Source organism: Juglans microcarpa x Juglans regia, chromosome 4D (assembly GCF_004785595.1).
Source record: "Juglans microcarpa x Juglans regia isolate MS1-56 chromosome 4D, Jm3101_v1.0, whole genome shotgun sequence".
Classification (NCBI taxonomy): domain Eukaryota; kingdom Viridiplantae; phylum Streptophyta; class Magnoliopsida; order Fagales; family Juglandaceae; genus Juglans; species Juglans microcarpa x Juglans regia.
Genome location: NC_054600.1, coordinates 18,976,845 through 18,994,464, shown reverse-complemented (window position 1 = coordinate 18,994,464; position 17,620 = coordinate 18,976,845). Strand labels below are relative to the sequence as shown.

The 17,620-nt window shown below is 33.7% G+C and overlaps 1 protein-coding gene and 1 non-coding gene across 5 annotated transcripts; both read left to right on the top strand.

Annotated features, from left to right (window-relative positions):
* The first annotated feature begins 1,571 nt into the window (after nucleotides 1-1,571).
* Nucleotides 1,572-1,699, top strand: LOC121261731. Its single transcript, XR_005939959.1, has one exon. It is a non-coding gene; the product is annotated as a small nucleolar RNA snoR80 (small nucleolar RNA).
* A 6,858-nt stretch (nucleotides 1,700-8,557) lies between these two features.
* On the top strand, nucleotides 8,558-12,299 carry LOC121260816 (probable protein phosphatase 2C 51). 4 transcript variants are annotated; one of them, XM_041162849.1, is made up of 6 exons: nucleotides 8,558-8,737; nucleotides 9,740-10,037; nucleotides 10,687-10,940; nucleotides 11,028-11,154; nucleotides 11,456-11,630; nucleotides 11,896-12,299. In XM_041162849.1, exons 2-6 carry the CDS (start codon nucleotides 9,764-9,766, stop codon nucleotides 12,134-12,136), a joined length of 1,071 nt encoding a protein of 356 aa, XP_041018783.1. In that variant the 5' UTR covers nucleotides 8,558-8,737; nucleotides 9,740-9,763; the 3' UTR covers nucleotides 12,137-12,299. The 4 variants fall into 4 exon arrangements, with proteins under 4 accessions (XP_041018783.1, XP_041018784.1, XP_041018782.1 ...); XM_041162850.1 differs by lacking the exon at nucleotides 8,558-8,737 and adding an exon at nucleotides 8,766-9,338 and having other exon boundaries at nucleotides 12,033-12,299; XM_041162848.1 differs by lacking the exon at nucleotides 8,558-8,737 and adding an exon at nucleotides 8,770-9,338.
* The last annotated feature ends 5,321 nt before the right edge of the window (nucleotides 12,300-17,620 follow it).

The following is a 17,620-nucleotide window of genomic DNA, read 5'->3' as shown; positions in this document are numbered from 1 at the left end:
CTGTCTGAACGCTCTCTCTCTTCCCATTATTGAATCGCATTTTGATCAAGAAAATGGTCCAAGTCCCATGCACGTTCTCGTCCCAGTCATTTGCTGGCAAGTACTAGTTTTACCAACCACCAAAAAAAAAAAAAAGTGTAGCTCTACGGTTCTACCTTGTGCTACAATTGCGCTTTTTTTTTTTTTTTTTTTTATGCTTGTGCTCGTCCCAGGTGTTTTTTTTATATGAAAATGTAATAGACGTATTTTTTTTAATAGTATTGTATGAAGTATTTAGAATGTATTTACTGCACTCCAGGACACATCCACATCTTTATCCAAATCTCATATTGTATAATATTAATATTTTCATATAGCTCTTAATTTTTTTTTAAAAAATAATAGAACAAAAAAAATTGAGAAAAAAATATTATTAAATTTATAATATTTTATTATTATTTTGACTAATATATGGATAATCCAATATGGGAATAAGTTTTAAGTAGAATAGCCAAATGCAAAATCATGTTATATTATGCAAATTTTGCATTTGCATTTGCATAATCCAATGCTAATGCTCTAAAGCACTGGCAATGGACTAGCCATTGCCAAGTCCAAGTCTAAACTTTAACCTTTTCTGAGATAAAATTCCTACATTGGAATAGCCAAAACTATATTTTCCTAATTTGAGCTACAGTAAATCTCCCTCTCTAATCATAGTTGGCGAGTTCCTGTAGAAGGATCAAAGGTATATTTTATTGTTTCCGTCCAACTGCTCCTCTCTCTTTCCCTTATATTTCCCTCATGTTTTCCCTAATTCAGAAACGCTACCCTCGCTCGTCTCTCCCTCTTCTCTCCATTTGCCTTTTTTTTTTTTCAGAAACTCTTCTCCATCTTCTCTCTTCCTCAATCGATTGTCTCTCTGTTCTTGGGTCGATCTTCCACAGTTGTGCAATTTCCTCTCTCTCTCTCTCTCGGCTTGGCTTAAGAACACAACACTCTCTCTCGGTTTGGGTTGGTAAAACTACCGAAACTTTATTTGGGTAAGCTTTGTATTGAGTATTTTGAGTATGAATTTATGAATTTGTGAAATGGGTATGAATTTGTTTGGGTAAGCTGGTTATTATCGTTGCTGATTTTTCTAAAGTTAATGTTGCTGATTTTTCTGAAGTTGTTTATTATCGCGTCCAGCCAAACCTCTTCTCAGAGTCTTAGAGTTGAGCCCCCTTTTTTTTTTTCGGTAACTACAATCCGTTGTTTCATTTTTTTTTTTGGGTTTGTTTGCTTTTCGTGCATGAACATTTTTCTCTTGTCTCACTCTGTTGTTTTACTAGTTATTTTGATTATCGATTGGTCTTGTGTTTGCTATTGGTTACATGGGTTTGTATTGTTGCTGTTGTTGTTATTGTTGTTTTTGTATTAATTCAGGGTTTTGATTTGAGCTTATACTCAACATGAAAAGATAATGTTAGTATTTTCTTGTTTACTAGTTTATATGCTTTCATGTAGAGCCTCTTAATTTCTTTTCCTTTTCTTAATGTCTCAGATTTTTCCTAATTTAAGCTCTCCTTTCATGTAAGCATGCTTTAGGATGTATTTATGTGTGTATGTAGTAGTATATGTATGTGGGTAATGGCTTGGATGCTACATATAATTTGTGGCTATCCTGATCGATGGTTTCTTTCAATGCCATTTGATCCCGGAAACAACACATATATTATTTGTTACCATTGTTAAGACACTTATAAAAAAAAAGTATATGTATGTGGGTATGTATGCATTTCTTTATGTGCAGAAGCTAAATCCTATTATTTGAGATTTATAACATGATTTACTACGATAAAGGGTTTGTGGGCATGCCTATTATTGTTTAGATGATATTGATTTAGATTGATTAGAACATTAACATCGACATTGATTAAGATAAACTTTTAGACAAATTTTAATTAATATGTCACTTTTTAGGTTTTGATTACTCATTCTAGGAACAAAATCTGTTGGACAATCTAGGAACAAAATTAATCTTTGTTGGGCCTAAAATGATAATATCAAAAAGCAAAAAGCTTACATCCCTCCCATCCCTTTCAAAAATCTCATAGAATAGACATTTACATTATGAGAAATAGTTGTTGAGCCAACAACTCTGTGAAGTTATTAGTGCCAATCCCAAAATGGAGAGAAAAGCCAAAAATAAAGGAATACCAATACTTGCATTACTCTTTTTGCAGTAATACTTTGAAGCTAAAGGAATACCAAAAATCTTAACTTCTCTATAGACTGGCACAGCATCAACACATCCAACCAAAAACAAAGATTTCACATAAAATCTTAACATCTTCATGTACTGGCACAGCATAACCCCAATTTATCTTTGCATACCAGATCAGGAATAAAATGTCTTTTTTGTTCTTCTTTGCAAAACAGAACAAGAAGTTTATTTCTTTGTTGTTTTTCTTTACTGTTTTTCTGCATATTTCTTTGCTGTTTTTCTTTGTGTTTTTCTACATATTTCTTTGTATACCAGATCAACAAATGACTGTTATTTCTAACTCTGATTTTCTGCATATTTGTGGACTGTTTGCATGTCGTTTGTTTAATTTGCGGTAACATTATTTGCTGTTTTGTGGGATTTGAAAATTTTTAAACTTTTCTAACTCCTTGAAAATGTAATATTTTTCAAGGATGGACACACAAATTGATAATGACCCATTCTTCACCACTCTATTACAAAGTGGAGGATAGGGTTGTAATAGCACCCCAACGCAACATTCTAATATTGTGTTCCAAGCAACATTCAATGACGGTGAAAAGATGTATCCTCCAAAAAAAGTTCAAAGGAGTGCATCTTTCACTATAGAAAAGGATAACATACTCGTCTCAGCTTGGCTCAACATTAGTATCGATGCAATAAAGGGTACTGATCAAAAGTCCACTCAAATGTGGGACATAATTTCAGAATTTTATCATGAATATAAAAAATCGAACAATGTGAACCATTCTGTAGTTTCTTTGATGAATCGGTGGTCCTCAATTCAGAAATGCACAAATACGTTTTGTGCATTTTTAGCACAATGAGAGTCATTGTATCCAAGTGGTGCAACAGAGGAAGACAAGGTATATAACATTTTCTTTTAATTATCACAATTATGTATGACTAATTTATGAACTATCAATATTCCTATCGATTTGTAGATTGAGAAGGCAAAAATTTTGTATAAAGAGATGGAGAAGAGTAACTTCACAATGGAGCACTGTTGGTGTCTTACCAAAATGGCAGCAACACATCTCCACCCTTGGGACGAGGAGAAGGCCACAAGAAAAACCATAAAGTGAAGTTGCTATTGACACGGTGGAGGAGAACATGGAGGTTTTTGCTGAGAGACCTCTAGGCAAAAAAGCTGAGAAAGAAAAGGAGAGGAGACGGAAGTCGATGGAAGGCAAAGAGTTTGAGATCAGCATTTCCTTAGCTAAAATGATCGAGGATAGAGTCACGACCATGGAAGAGCGAAGAAATGCTGCATTGAAGGCAAACCAAAAAAGCGAGAAAGTATTTGAACCAAAAGAAGAAGAAGTTTGAACTAGAGAATAAGAAATTTGAAGGCAAGATGATGATGCTAGATTTACGTGGCATGAATGACATGCAACAAGAATATTTCCGTAATATTCAACTAGCAATTTTTTAGGAATCGAAATCTCATTCCGGAGGTAGATCTAGCTCTCATTCGACACCTTATTATGTAGATGTCTAACTTTTACTATTGATAGAACTAAATTTTTTGAGAATTTAGTGACTGTCCAGCCACATGTGGGCTGGATAAATATGTGGCTGGGTAGCAACTAAATGTGTGAACTATGGATATTATCTTTGTACTGAAAACTGAACTCTGTTAGTAATTTGTGGATTGTTTTGGTAACTTTTCTGACTCTTTTGGTATGTAAAGAGATATTTATATGGACTGTTGGTGCCTTGTATTGCTGGACTTGAATAGTGAACTTTGTTGCTGGACTTGAATTTGGAATCTTGTATTCCTATGGTGTTGTTGTGTCTTGCTAATTAAGTTGGTGGATCTTGTACTATTTTTGTGTTCCATTGTGATTTGTGTGTTTAGATTACTTTTTATGTATATTATGCAACTAAACAAAGCATGTGGACTGTGTTGAGGATGCTAATGTTAGACTCTGGACTATGTTGGTATTTATTTATGGACTGTGTTGCTCAATACAACTAATTCATTTTATATATGTTGGACTATGGACTGTATTGAAGATACTGATGTTGAGAATACTAATGTTTGTCCTTTAAAAAGGTGACTAGTTGCAAGCACAAATTTCATTTGTATTCTTTAATGGTATTGCCTATGACTTCAATTAAAGAGCATCAAGTTATCTACCCTTCATGGAATGCTTTTTGGTGGTAAGGAGAGGATGTTAACCCCACATTGATGATATATCAGATGGTATAGCTGTTTTAGTATCTTCTACTTGGAAGGATGTAGGAAACTATGGTGGTGCCGTGTGTAGAAGGTAGGCAACTATGGTGGTGTCATGTGTAGAAGTAGTATCTTCTACTTGATGATATGTCTGAGGTTGCTCCTAGTAAATTGGTGGCGTGTGTAGAAGAGAGGAGAAACTATGGTGGGTTGGATTTAAGTTCCAAAATGTTTTGTATTTACACTAAGTTTGGACTCTGGTTTGTATATGGTTTGTGTATGGCTATGTTTTAGCATAGAAGGACACACATACTCCATTGATGCAGTACTATGGAGATGCATAGCAGAAAACAAATAAATGGAGCATTTAGCACATGTTTGGGATCCTTATTTTCTCCATTTCATTAGTGTGTGGTTGCTTTGGGTTGGTTCTAAGCATGGATAACTTAGGATTAATGGACTGAAGTGGTGGTAGCAGAGAGTTCCTCATATCTGGTCTGCCATGACAACCTTGTTGGTTGTTTTTTTTTTTTTACTTCACATTTCTGTCCTTAGTTTTTAGGTTCTTCTTCTATATTGTACTTTGGAACTTCTATATTTTTTGTAGATGAAAAATAATAGGTTTAGGAAAAATATTAGTTGGGAAACAATAATTTAAGTATCAAATTAAATTATTAATTAATATATAGTTAGTGTAATTGCCAAATATGAAAAAAAAAATTAATTAAAAAAATTATTATTAAAAAATTATATTATATTATTATTTTGACTAATCTAATGACTAGTCCAATGTGGATTCACCTAGGCAAAGATTAATGTTATAGCCAAAACTTAAAATTCTAGCTAAAATTTGGACTTGGCAATGATCATTGTCAATGCTCTTATACCTTATAGTTTAAGTAATAAGTTATACTATTAAAAATGTATTTACTGTTAGGTAACTATATGTTTAAATTGATTAGAAAAAAAACTATATGTTTAAAGCAATTTCAAACATGTTATATTTGTTTGGAAACAAATAAAAGTGTTTTCTGAAGTAGAAATGAAAATTATTTGATTTTTTTTCAAAGATTATCATCATATCTTTGAAAGTTTGAAAGTTGTAATTATGTGAAAGTTGTATAAGTATTTTCGCCCATTGACAGTTTTTTTAAAATTCGAATTACGTTTCACATTATCTGGAAAAACACGTTTGAGGAAAAGCATCAAAATCGAAGTTCTTATTTGAGATTGAAATATACTTTAATATATAACACCCAAATAATTTAATTTTTTTCATTAAATATTTTTAAAATTATTTAAATTCTTTTTAAGAATCTTAACACAATCTCAAACAGACACTTAGTCCTTTTGATCTGCATACTATGTTACTATTCTAAAAATCGAAGTCCTTGTACTCCTACCAAAAATAAGGCAACGAAGATCTCCAACGTTTTCCAAACTACAATCTACAATAGTGCACCTCTTTTTACTACAATCTTCTTTATAGTAGACAAAACAACAGATTATCATAACATTCTAAATACTTAAATCAACCACCTTAACACTCACCTATTTTTTGCAGATGATAGCCTCTTATTTTGCAAAGCAAATCCAATTGAATGGAGCATAATGTTCAGTCTCCTTAGAATTTATGAAGAAGCCTCAGGACAAAAATTGAATTTAGAGAAGACCTCAATCCAATTCAGCAAAAACACAGCCCACGAAACTTAAGAATATATCTTAAGCATAGTTGGGGTATGATCTACAATACCTTATGAGAAATACCTTGGGTTGCCAACTGTGGTAGGAAGAGCTTGAGAACAATCCTTTAGAAGTATATTAGAGCGAATGAGGTTTAGCAGTCATAGGGTGAAAACACTATCCCAAGTTGGAAAGGAGATATTCATTAAAGCAGTGGTGCAGGCTCTCCAACATATAACATGAGTGTTTTTAAGCTGCCAAGTAGATTGCTCAGAAGCATAAATAATGTGAGGCAAAATTTTTGATGGGGCCAACTAGAGAATGAGAAGAAGATTCATTGGGTATCATGGAGCACCCTAGGGAAGGCTTAATCAGAAGGAGGTATGGGGTTTAGAGGCTTGGAGAGTTTCAATCTTGCTATGCTTGCCAAACAAGGGTAGAGATTGCCTCAAAACCCTTGATCTCTAGCCTCTCAAGTATTAAAAGTAAAGTACTATCACGGGTCTTCTTTCTTGTGAGCTAAATTGGGTAATAAGCATTCTTATATATGGGGGAGCATACTTGCTACTAGACCATTAATTGAATCAGGCTCATATTAGAGGATAGGCAATGGTGATCAGGTTAATATATGGGAAGACAAATGGATCCTCAAGCTAGCACCAACTAAGACTCAAAAGTTCTATTAAAATATTGGATAGTAAGGCCAAAGTCTAGGAGCTGATTGATGTAGGTGCAAAGACTTGGAGAGCTGTTCTTGTGGAGAAAATTTTCTAAAGGAAGAAGTTGAGGTAATAGCACATATTCCTATTAGTTCTTCCAATAGCTCAGATAAACTAATTTGGAAGGGCACTTCAAATGGTTATTTCACTGCTAAAAGTGTCTATCACATGCACAAGAAAATTCAATTGACAACAAAGGGTCTGGCCTCAAGCAGCTATAATTTTCAGTGTGGAAACTTATATGGAAATTGCAGGTACCCCCAAGTGATAAGGTATTCATTTGCAGAGCTTGCCTTGATGCTTTACCTACTCAAGCTAATCTTTTTAAAAAGAAGATAGTGGAGCATCTAAAGTGTCCTATTTGCTCCAATGCAGATGAGACAATTGTTCATGCAATTTGGGAGTGTGAATTAGTAAAGGATGTATGGGGTCAGTGCTCAAAGAGGATCCAGAAGAGTCACTTCTCCAACAGGAATTTTTTGGAGCTGATAGAACCATATCGAAAATTGAATTGATGCAGGAATTTGCAATGGTGGCTAGGAAAATTTGGCTGAGAATGAATGAACTCATCTTCAACACGGAATTTAAACATCCCAATAGAGTGGTGAGGGATGCACAACAAACTCTACAGTAATTATTTGAGATGCAAGAACAGCAATCTATGACCACTAGTCCAGGAAGTAGTACAGCAGATAAATGGAAACCTCCACTATTAAATACTTATAAACTAAATTGGGATGCCGCAGTAGATAGGGCTTACTTTAAGATTGGAATAGGTGTTATTGCTTGAGACTATGAAGGGAAGGTCATTGCTACATTGAGAATGAACAAGAGCCTCTTCCTAAATCCTCTATTGGTTGAATCATATGGGCACTTCAAGCCACAATCTTTGGTTTAGAGCTGAGACTTAGAAAGGTTATTATTGAAGGTGACTCTACATATTATTAAGGTTTTGAAGAATGAAGAAAATGCACGGACCAGTACATGGATGTTTGTGACAGATGCTAAAGAAAACTTGAGGAATTTTACCAAGTGAGAGGTTCATCATGTTAAAAGGAATTCCAATCTAATAGCCCATGTATTGGCAAAAGACTCTTTAGCTATCTCTGATGTACTTGTAACCATGGAAGAGTATCTCCATGTATTTCATCCTTGTTATAGAGGAAGAGATAATAAAGTTTCCTTTTAAAAAGAAAAAAAAAAAACTAAGATATTATTTTCTTGGTACTTTATCATCCATGTATCAAGACCGGACCATTACTTTGGCCAATCACTTTTTTTTTCATTGCGTACGGTATTGTAATGAAATTACCATAGAGACTCCCCACCCTCGACCTTTATAATAATGTAAGAAAAATTCTCAAATCACAAATAGATTATATAAAAATAATCTCATAAATTTATGTAATTTAATGTAATTTATCAAATTCTAAAATTATTTTTATTATAAAATAAATTTAAAAAATCATATAAAATCATGTCAATTTGTAGGATTATTTTTGTGTAATTTTTTGTAGCTATAACGCTTCTCATAATACAAATTTGCCTTAATAAAAAATCGTAGAGAATAAACAATTGAGATGAAATGAGATGAGAGTTAAAATTAAATAAAATACTATTAAAATATTATTTTTTAATATTATTATTATTTTATAATTTTAAAAAATTAAATTATTTATTATATATACGAAAATTTGAAAAAATAATAATAATTAGATAAGATAAAACGGAAGAATTTTGTATCAAGGCCTAATTAGCAATTTTGAAAAGTCTTTTCACTCGCTGTGTCACCGTCTCAATGAAATCGTTCGTCTCCAACTCTGCTTTTCCTACGACGCTCATTAATAAGGTTTCGATCCCTCTCCTTTGACCTTCTTTCTAGCTTATGCAATGGGTTGCTAGGAAAGCGAAGGAAAATTTACGAACGTAAATGCTTTTTCGGTCTTTGCAGGAATTTTGGTTGGGATATTTGTAATGGGTTTAGCTTTGTCTTTTGCTGCTGCCAATTTCTGTGCAATTAATTGCGCATATTTTCTGGGACTTCTGAATTAATTCTTTTAACCTCTGTTTGGAGGCTGAGAAACCTGATGGAAAGGAAATGAAAAAGAGAATAATGGTTTAATTCTATGCTTTATACTGTTTTGATGAGTAAAGATTAAAAAAAAAAAAAAAAATCTGAGAAAAAAACCTAGACTTTTTGCTCAGGTACGGTGGGTTATTGCTTTTTGTAATGGTCCATTGTGCTATTGTGCTTAATAAGGGGTTTCGTTCAGGAACTATCCATGATAACATTTTCACCCTCTACTTACATGCCAAACCAAAATCTTGTAAATAAACATAAAAAATTCCATAATTACAATAAAATGCCTGAATTGAAAGCTCCTATTATATGCTGATAATGGTTGTGGTTAGCTCATTTGTGTATATGTGGTGTGAGAGCTGCTGAGAAGATGGATTGCATACTTTAGTTTGTCTATTGTTGCAAATACCTTGAAAAAACAGCAATCAGAGGGGAAGTAACTATCGAGTAGGTTTCTTATAATTGTTCACGACTTCTCTGTACACTATGTTTAGTAGCTCTGCTTGCCAAAACTTTATTCATATATTAAAAATTCGAACTTGACAAATCATATGAATCTTGAGAAATCTGAAGTCTGATTCACTACTTGCATGATGTAATCTGTTAATGATAAACTGAGAAGATATGATGCCAAGTTCTCATGATTACGTGTTTCCAGAAATGAACTTTTATGACACCTGTTTAATAAGACTTTTCTATTAGTTTGTTATAGAACGATTTGTTTTATTTCTATGCATTTTCTACCCATTGTGTAGCCAAACGAACTGCCATATCTGTGAATTATTTCGTACTGTACTTGATTTTTCCAGAGTCACTTCTTTGTGACTTTTTTACTTCTTTTTTCTCAGGAGTAAATTTATGACATCCACCTCATGATGGAGGTGTTGAAAATTGCAGTACTCTTTTTAGGAGCTTTTGTTGTCACTATTGCACTTTCATATGGAGTATCTGTGTCATGTATGATGGTGTATGATGAAGGTGGTGTTTCTGCCGTGTTACAGTCTCCCGAATGTTCTAGGTGGGTTCTCTCTTCTGGTTACCCTCGAAATCAGACTGTGAACTGCCAGGCTGCCACATTTCAGGGAAGTAGAGAATACCAAGAGGATCGTTTATTATGTGATCTTCATATGAAAATACCGCTTCTCGGTACTCTCTCTCTCTCTCTATAAGTAAATGTAAGGCTTTATTGATAGTAATAGGCATAGCCCAAGTATGTAGGAAGTGTACACAGAATACACCTAATAACCACTAACCACTAGAGATGGATACAAGCAAATTATGGAAGCTGTCCTCATTACAAACAATGACAGAAGCCCAGGAAAATAGTGTGGCAAAAAAGAATCTCGGGAGGGGAGTGCCAGTCAAGGACTGGTGTTTTAGGACTGGTATTATGGATTTTACTGATACAGCAAGTACTGTAATAGAGGAAGAACTCTCTCTCTCTCTCTCTCTCTCTCTCTCTCTCAAGTTTCCATATTTTAGGACTGGTATTGTGGATTTTACTTACAAATCTTAAATGTGTGACATGAAATTGTATTGTCTACTGAAGTTTGGGGAAAAAAAAAAGAAAGATGGGGAAAAACAAAACAATAGCGAGAGAGTGAAAATTTGTATAATAAATGCAATAGTAGGTTCCCTAAATTTTCATTAATTTTCATTTACTGTTCCTTTGTTTATCTAAGTAAGATTTCATTTCTTCAAGAAACTCTGTTGTAGGTGCACCAATTTTCAAACTATCAAAAACAAATTGTGATAGTTACACGCAATATACAGTTGAAGCTTGACTTGGTTGCAGGAAAAACTGGGCTTGAGGAATTTACAATTGGTCTTGTGGCAGTATTTGATGGTCATGGCGGTAATGAAGCTAGTGACATGGCTTCTAAACTTCTTTTGGATTACTTTTACATGCATGCTGTGTTCAACTCATACAAGCTAATGACACGGTACAGGGGAGTTCTACCTGTAACTGAGGATGATGTTATGCAGTTGGAAATACTAAGAGAAGCATTATTAAACACAATCCATGAAGTCGACTTTAAATTTTCTCAGGCAAGTAAAAGTTAACTACTTTTAGTTCTGTGTTCTTTAAACTATTTTTCTTCATCTATTAATCTATTTTCCATTGTATACATTCAGGATGCTTTTGAAAAGAAGCTTTTCTCAGGATCCACAGCTACTGTAGCTCTTCTTGTTGATGGGAAGATTTTAATTGCCAATGTTGGTGACTCAAAGGCCCTTCTATGCACAGCGAATATTGAGTCTGGTCAGCGAACTAGCTCCTGATATATTTTTTTTTAATAATATGAATCCTTTTATTAGGGGCATTCTAAAGATAAATGACCCAGTTAGTGCGGATTAAGTTTTAGATGACTTGGGTTTAGTTGTATCCATTAGATATGTGCTAAAATAATAAAGAATGCTTGTTGTTCGATGCTTCTACATGAAGTATGACTTCATTAAGCAGTCGTTTGTATGTTAAACATATTAATATACAAATTTCACCACTAACTTTACTGTGCTTTACCTAGTAGCTGATTGTCTGATTGTTTAAATGAAAATGACAGGTAATTTGACAGCCAATCTTTCAGCTATTGAACTGACAGAAGATAATCATCCAGATAGAGATGATGAACGAGCTCGAATTCAGGCAGCTGGTGGTTCGATTATTGGGTTGGGTGTTCCTCGAGTCAATGGTATACTCGCTGTGTCCCGATCCATTGGTGATGTGTATCTAAAGAGGTGAGTTTTGAAATCTCAAATGACAGCTGAATTTTCCCCTGCTCTCTCTCTAGTCAATCTTTTGTTCGTTGATCCATTTTGCATTCCAGCATGAATTTGTATGACCAAAATAGAAGAAGTCCAAACTTTTACCTTGTTTAGAGCTCACTGTGACTTATGGAATATATTTTACATGTTACGTTTAGCCATTGTCGTCCAATTATTTATGAGAGAGCTTCATTCTCTCTCTCTTTTTGTCTTTTTTTTTTTTTGTTTGGGTGGTCAGATATGGTGTTACAGCTGTGCCTGAGGTGACTGGCTGGCAACCTCTAAATGTCAATAATAGATATTTGGTGGTATCATCTGACGGAACTTTTGAAAGCTTGACACCGGAAGAACTATGTGATCTTATACATGATTCAGGTTCTTGCTTGGCTTCATCCTCATTGGCCGAATGCATAGTCGAGACAGCATTCGAGAAAGGTAGCATGGATAACTTGTCAGTTATTGTAGTTCCACTATTTTGATTTTCTATGAACCTTTAAGGAGAAAGATATGAGAATTCAATAGTTGGCTTTAGTAAAATTGTAGTCATACCTATGTACAGTCATTATTTTATACTAGTTTTGTAGTATCAGGTGCACGTTTCCTCCATTTTATCAAATGGAACATGACAGATCTGAACTTCAATTACCTTTGCTTCCATGATCTGTGATTGATCATAATTCTTGAAGACACTACACGGGAATGTTGAGAAAACTTACCTTTTGGAAATTTTTATGAGTAGTTTTTTTCTGGGGAGTGTAGTTCCAAATGCATATGTACATACATAAATATCCACAAAGAACAATTCTATACTCATGAAAAAAGAATTTATACTATTTTCACCTGCATCGGATTAGCTACATCTTAGCTAAAATGGTTTTGAGCTACACTGTGTCGGGAAATATATATTGGACACAATGGCATAGCTAAACATTATAATGACATTATTTTTTCTCTCTTAGTTGCATCTCTCTCCTTTCACTTTTTGTTCCTTGCGTAGCTAAACCTATTTCTTCTCTTCTTCTCTACTCACCCAGCTCTCTCCCTCTTTTGCCACAACCAACCACGGCACCATCTTAACTGACAATGACACCGCCAAGCAGGAGTACAACTGCCTCATTTTCTCTCCCTCTCTTAACATTTCTCTCCCCCTCTCCTTCGCTTTCTCCTCTCATTCCATGCTCTAGATGAGACATTCCGCACTTGAATTACCTAAAAACATACCAGCAAATACAAGTAAAAATTCTCCATTCACAAGGATACTCAAACTTAAAATGGATTAATCAATCCAACCAAGAAGAGAGTTTAAGATTGATTTCGGCCACAAATTATGACATTTAGAATTCAGAGTCTTCCTCTCCTAGGCAATTTCTCAGTAACCAAACAGACATAAATATAAAGGGTAGAAGTTTTTAAGAAAAAATGAACTTAAAGCCCAACTTATGGAGAGATTGTAGTAGAGCAATGGGGATACAAAGCCAGCAAAGAGTGGAATGTTGAGGAAAACTTGAAAAGGGCCTGAAGCTTCATCTACTCGATGCAAAATGGAGGGGCTGGTGGATCCAAGATCCATGCACTTGCTGAACTTTGGTTTTATGTTATGCTTTATGGGTGGAAGTCAGGTTTCGCTTGGGAAGGATTAGTTTGCCACTGTTGCAGCTTAAGTAGATGAATTCGGATTGGTTTTGCAATTTTTGTGCCCTTTTTTTTTCTTAAATCTATACACACATTTCTTCAATCTAAAGGATGAAGATACCTAATCAGGGGCTTGCGTCGAGGGCATTGAAGTGGACTTAGGTCAAATATAAACGATTTGTGGAAGTCGAAATCTCAAATCCCCCGATGCAGCACACATGATTCAAAGAAATAGTGCAATGGCTTGTAGGCCTCACGTGCGAGCTAGGCTACCCATGTGACTCATGCACTAGGCTATCCCGGTGGCATGTACATTGGGTACCGGTAGATCGAAAACTAGGGAACGGTATGGCAGGGTGCGTTTGGCTATTTGGTCATCGGAGGTAGGGCTGTAAGTATATCGCTCCAGACCGAAAAACTCGACTGGACTGAATGGTTCTGGTTGGTCCAAACCAAACTGATAAGGTATGGTTAGTTTCAGTCCCTATATTTTGGGAGCTTTGGTTCTCAATCCGGTCCCGGGATATGGTTTTTTTGTCCCGGACCGGATCAACTGAATAGTATATATAGTGTTTTTAAAATATTTGTTATACATTATTTTATATAATAGTTGTATAGGTTATGTATGTTTTTTCCTTTCATCTTATGTTTATCTTTTTATTTGGAGTTTGGGTGATATTGTACTTTTTTCATTTATTTTTCTCTATTTTTTATTTTTAATTTTATTATGATGATTGCTAACCTTCATGAATGGATATGGGTAATTTTTATGTATATTTTTTTTTCTTTTCTTCTATTTAGAGTTTGGATAATATTCAAAACCATAGTTATTTTGGGTTTTTTTTTCAATGTTAGGCTGAAATAAACAAGAAAATATAAGTTGGGCCTTTAACAAAAAGTGACCCATTTTGCACAGGCCATGATCGAAATGGACCGATAGGAAGCGATCCGATCTAGTCTATAAGTATCATTGGTCCGGTCTCAAGGTGAAAAATGGATGGACCGAAAGTTTCGATCCGGTCCAAAAATTTTCCTTTGGATCAACAAGATTGGACCGATTATAACCTTAATTGGAGGGTAGTAGATTAGACCTTAACTGAGCTAGGAGACAAATAACATGAGAGAAAAAGCATATGGATATCTTGGTGGGAGTGGTAGGACTGGGAGGAAGGTAGACGACTCCACTCTCTCAAACATAAAAAGGGGGGAATTTGTTGGATTTTGGCTTAAAGAGGCACAGAAGGAGAGTTTTCTTTCCCTTCGCAAGATGAAAGTTGCCGATTTCAACGAGAATTTGTTTTTGGACAAAGTTGGGCAATTAATTAGGTATGGGGTGAAACTACATCCTAAAAGATTAAACTGGTGGCAGTAGATATATTTACTTATTTATGTCCTTAGCACTCCACTCATGTAAGGGTCAACTACCCTCCAAATCTCAATAAGTGAGATCAACACTTAAAAATATTTAGTTAAAATTATGTGTAGATTCTGTATTCGATCTCAAGACCTCTGCTTTAATACTATGTGAAATCATCATTTATTTCAAAAGTTGAAGATTAATTATTTATATTCTTAACCAAGGGTTCAGTTGCGCTCTTTTATCTCTATTTCAAACTATCAAAATCTTATAAGATGCACCACCAGCTAGCTAAGATTTAACAATTAAACTTGTTTTACGTAGTCTATTTTTTTTATCATCTTAACAATTTGAATTTGTTGATATGTTATATGTGAAAAAAAATATATGTAGCTTTTATTTCATTTTTTAATTTTTCAAATAGAAATATAATCCATAAGAATTATAATCTGCTAAATAAAAAAACAAATGTGACCGTTAAATTAAAAAAATAAGATCGTTGAATAAATAAATTAAGAAATGATAAAGAAATATTAAAAATTAATATTTTAATAGTTAACATAAAGGAATGGCTAATTGAGGTCATTTGAAGGCATTTGGATGCTAAAAGTATCTCAGAACATTTGTGAATAGTAATGAACTGTTTGTAAATAATAGTAAAATAGTTTGAGAACAATTGTATTCTCAAACATTAGGGGTGGGCAGTAGGGCCTCGCCCCCGCCCAGGCGGGACGGGGATCCGCGCTGCAGATGCGAGCAGGGCCACCCGCCCCCATGTATATATATATAATTATATAAAAAAAAAACCCATAGACAAACAACGTCGTTTTGTCATTGTAGACAAAACAATAACGTTTGGTTTAGCATGGTAAGTCCCCCCTTTCCCGACTCCCCTCCCCCCTCCCTTTCTCAAATCATTCTCTCTCTCAGTTCTCTCTCCGTCGCTCTCTCTCACTGTATCAGGTGTCACCCATCTCCGTCACTTTCTATGTCTGTTGCAATCGTCATTGTAGTTGTTTGCATCATCGTCGCCAAAGGTAAGCCCTAAATCCGAAAGCCCTTTAGCATTTTATGTTTTTTTTTTTTTTTTTTTTTTTTTTTTAGTTATGGAGATTAGAGGAAGGTTGAGATTAAATAAAAATTGAGGATGTGATTTGTGAAATGTGTGCTATGGAAAATCGAGATTTGATTGTGCATGTGTTTGATGTTGTGATTTTAAATTTTTTTGTGTATTTTAATTTTAATCCGAACCCTAAATTAATTTAGAGTTCCAATCCTTTAAAGTTTCGGATTGAAACACTAAACTAAATTAATTTAAAGATTTCAATAGAAATATTATAAGGACAACATTAAATATTATAAAATTCACATAATGTCTCTTTCTCTAAAATTAAATCATCCAATTTGATAACTAGGTAGGACAATTTTGGCCTAATCATTATTCTGAACAACATTTACTCAGTCCACAGACATGAAGTGAAAATCCATGCTATATTTATATATATATTTACTAACCTCATTCATCTAAATATAATAAAAATAATGTTTGATTTTTTAACTTTTAAATGTTACCTGTCCCTTATTTATTAGAGTATTGAGCACATTCTTGAATGTAGCATACATTTTTTTTTAAATAAATGTTTGGTCACTTCACAATAAATATAACCATAAATCACTGCTTACAGTTTGCGGAGCACCTAACATGTCTTTGACCCCAATTTTAAGTTGAAGACAAATTTAAGACAGTTGGTTTACTATTGTTCTGCTCTGGTCCTACTAAAGAGAAACATCTCTTACTAAGATGAACTATGAAAACACAGTTTAATAAATCTATAGGATTCAGCTCAGAAAAATATTGTATGATTTATTTTATGTGTTTTTTTTTCTAAATTTTAAGCATAAAACTTTAGAGAAATAACCTAAATCCATCCAAGGTTAAAATAAAATATTAAGAAGATACTTATGATCTCAATTATTTTCTTTTACGGATAAATTTATTAACTTTACCTTATTTCAACATCTTTATTTATTTATTTATTTTAAAATTGTTTCTTTTTTCTTTTAGTTTTTTTTTTTTTTTTTTTTATAAGTATCCCTCCAATTCTTTACAGCAAAATAATTAGCATTAAATTAGGAGTATAGATCCAACCACACTTGGCAAAACCCAAATAAGCCATGGGCTTGATTGACCTTGGAATTTGCAAATTCAAAAGTTAAAACCTAACACACCAACTGCCAAACCAATTTGCAAAGCAGCCAAAGATAAAGAAAAAGAAGAAAAACTACAAGTCTTATCTATGAATTACCAAACATTAGCCACAACTAAGGAAGAATTTTAGGTCCAAGAGTCTCAATATTTGAATCTTTTTATTGTCATGCATCCGAATACCTGCAGGTATGGTAATGCTAAAAGCTAAAACTTTGACTTTTGTTATCAAACTTTGTTTGAAGATTAAGCTTGCTGGGATCTCTGTTGATTAAGAGAGATAAGAGAATTAGGGATGTTCAACCGGATCTGGATCCGGATGCTAAAATCTGGACAGGCAGATAACCAGCTTCAATTTGGATTGTAACCGGATATCCGGATTTAATCCGGATCCGGGTTGTAACCCAGATTAAATTCTGGGTTATAACCGGATAGAACCCAGATTAAATCCGGTTTTAATGTTTTATTTTTTTAAAAAAGGACTTTAAACTTAAAAAAATGTTTTTATAGCACTTGTTTTCTTTAAAAAAAAATCTGATATGCTTAAATTGCCCAGATTTTTTTTTAAAAATAATTTAAACACTTTTAATAGAAGATTTTTATAAAAGAAATTAACAAACAAAATAAATAAAAATGAAAAATAAATAATATTGCTGTTACATCACAATGCAAAACATAAATTTACAAAAAATAAAATAAATAATAATACATCACAACTAATTAACTAAAACATAAATTTACAAAGAACAAAATAATAATAATAATACA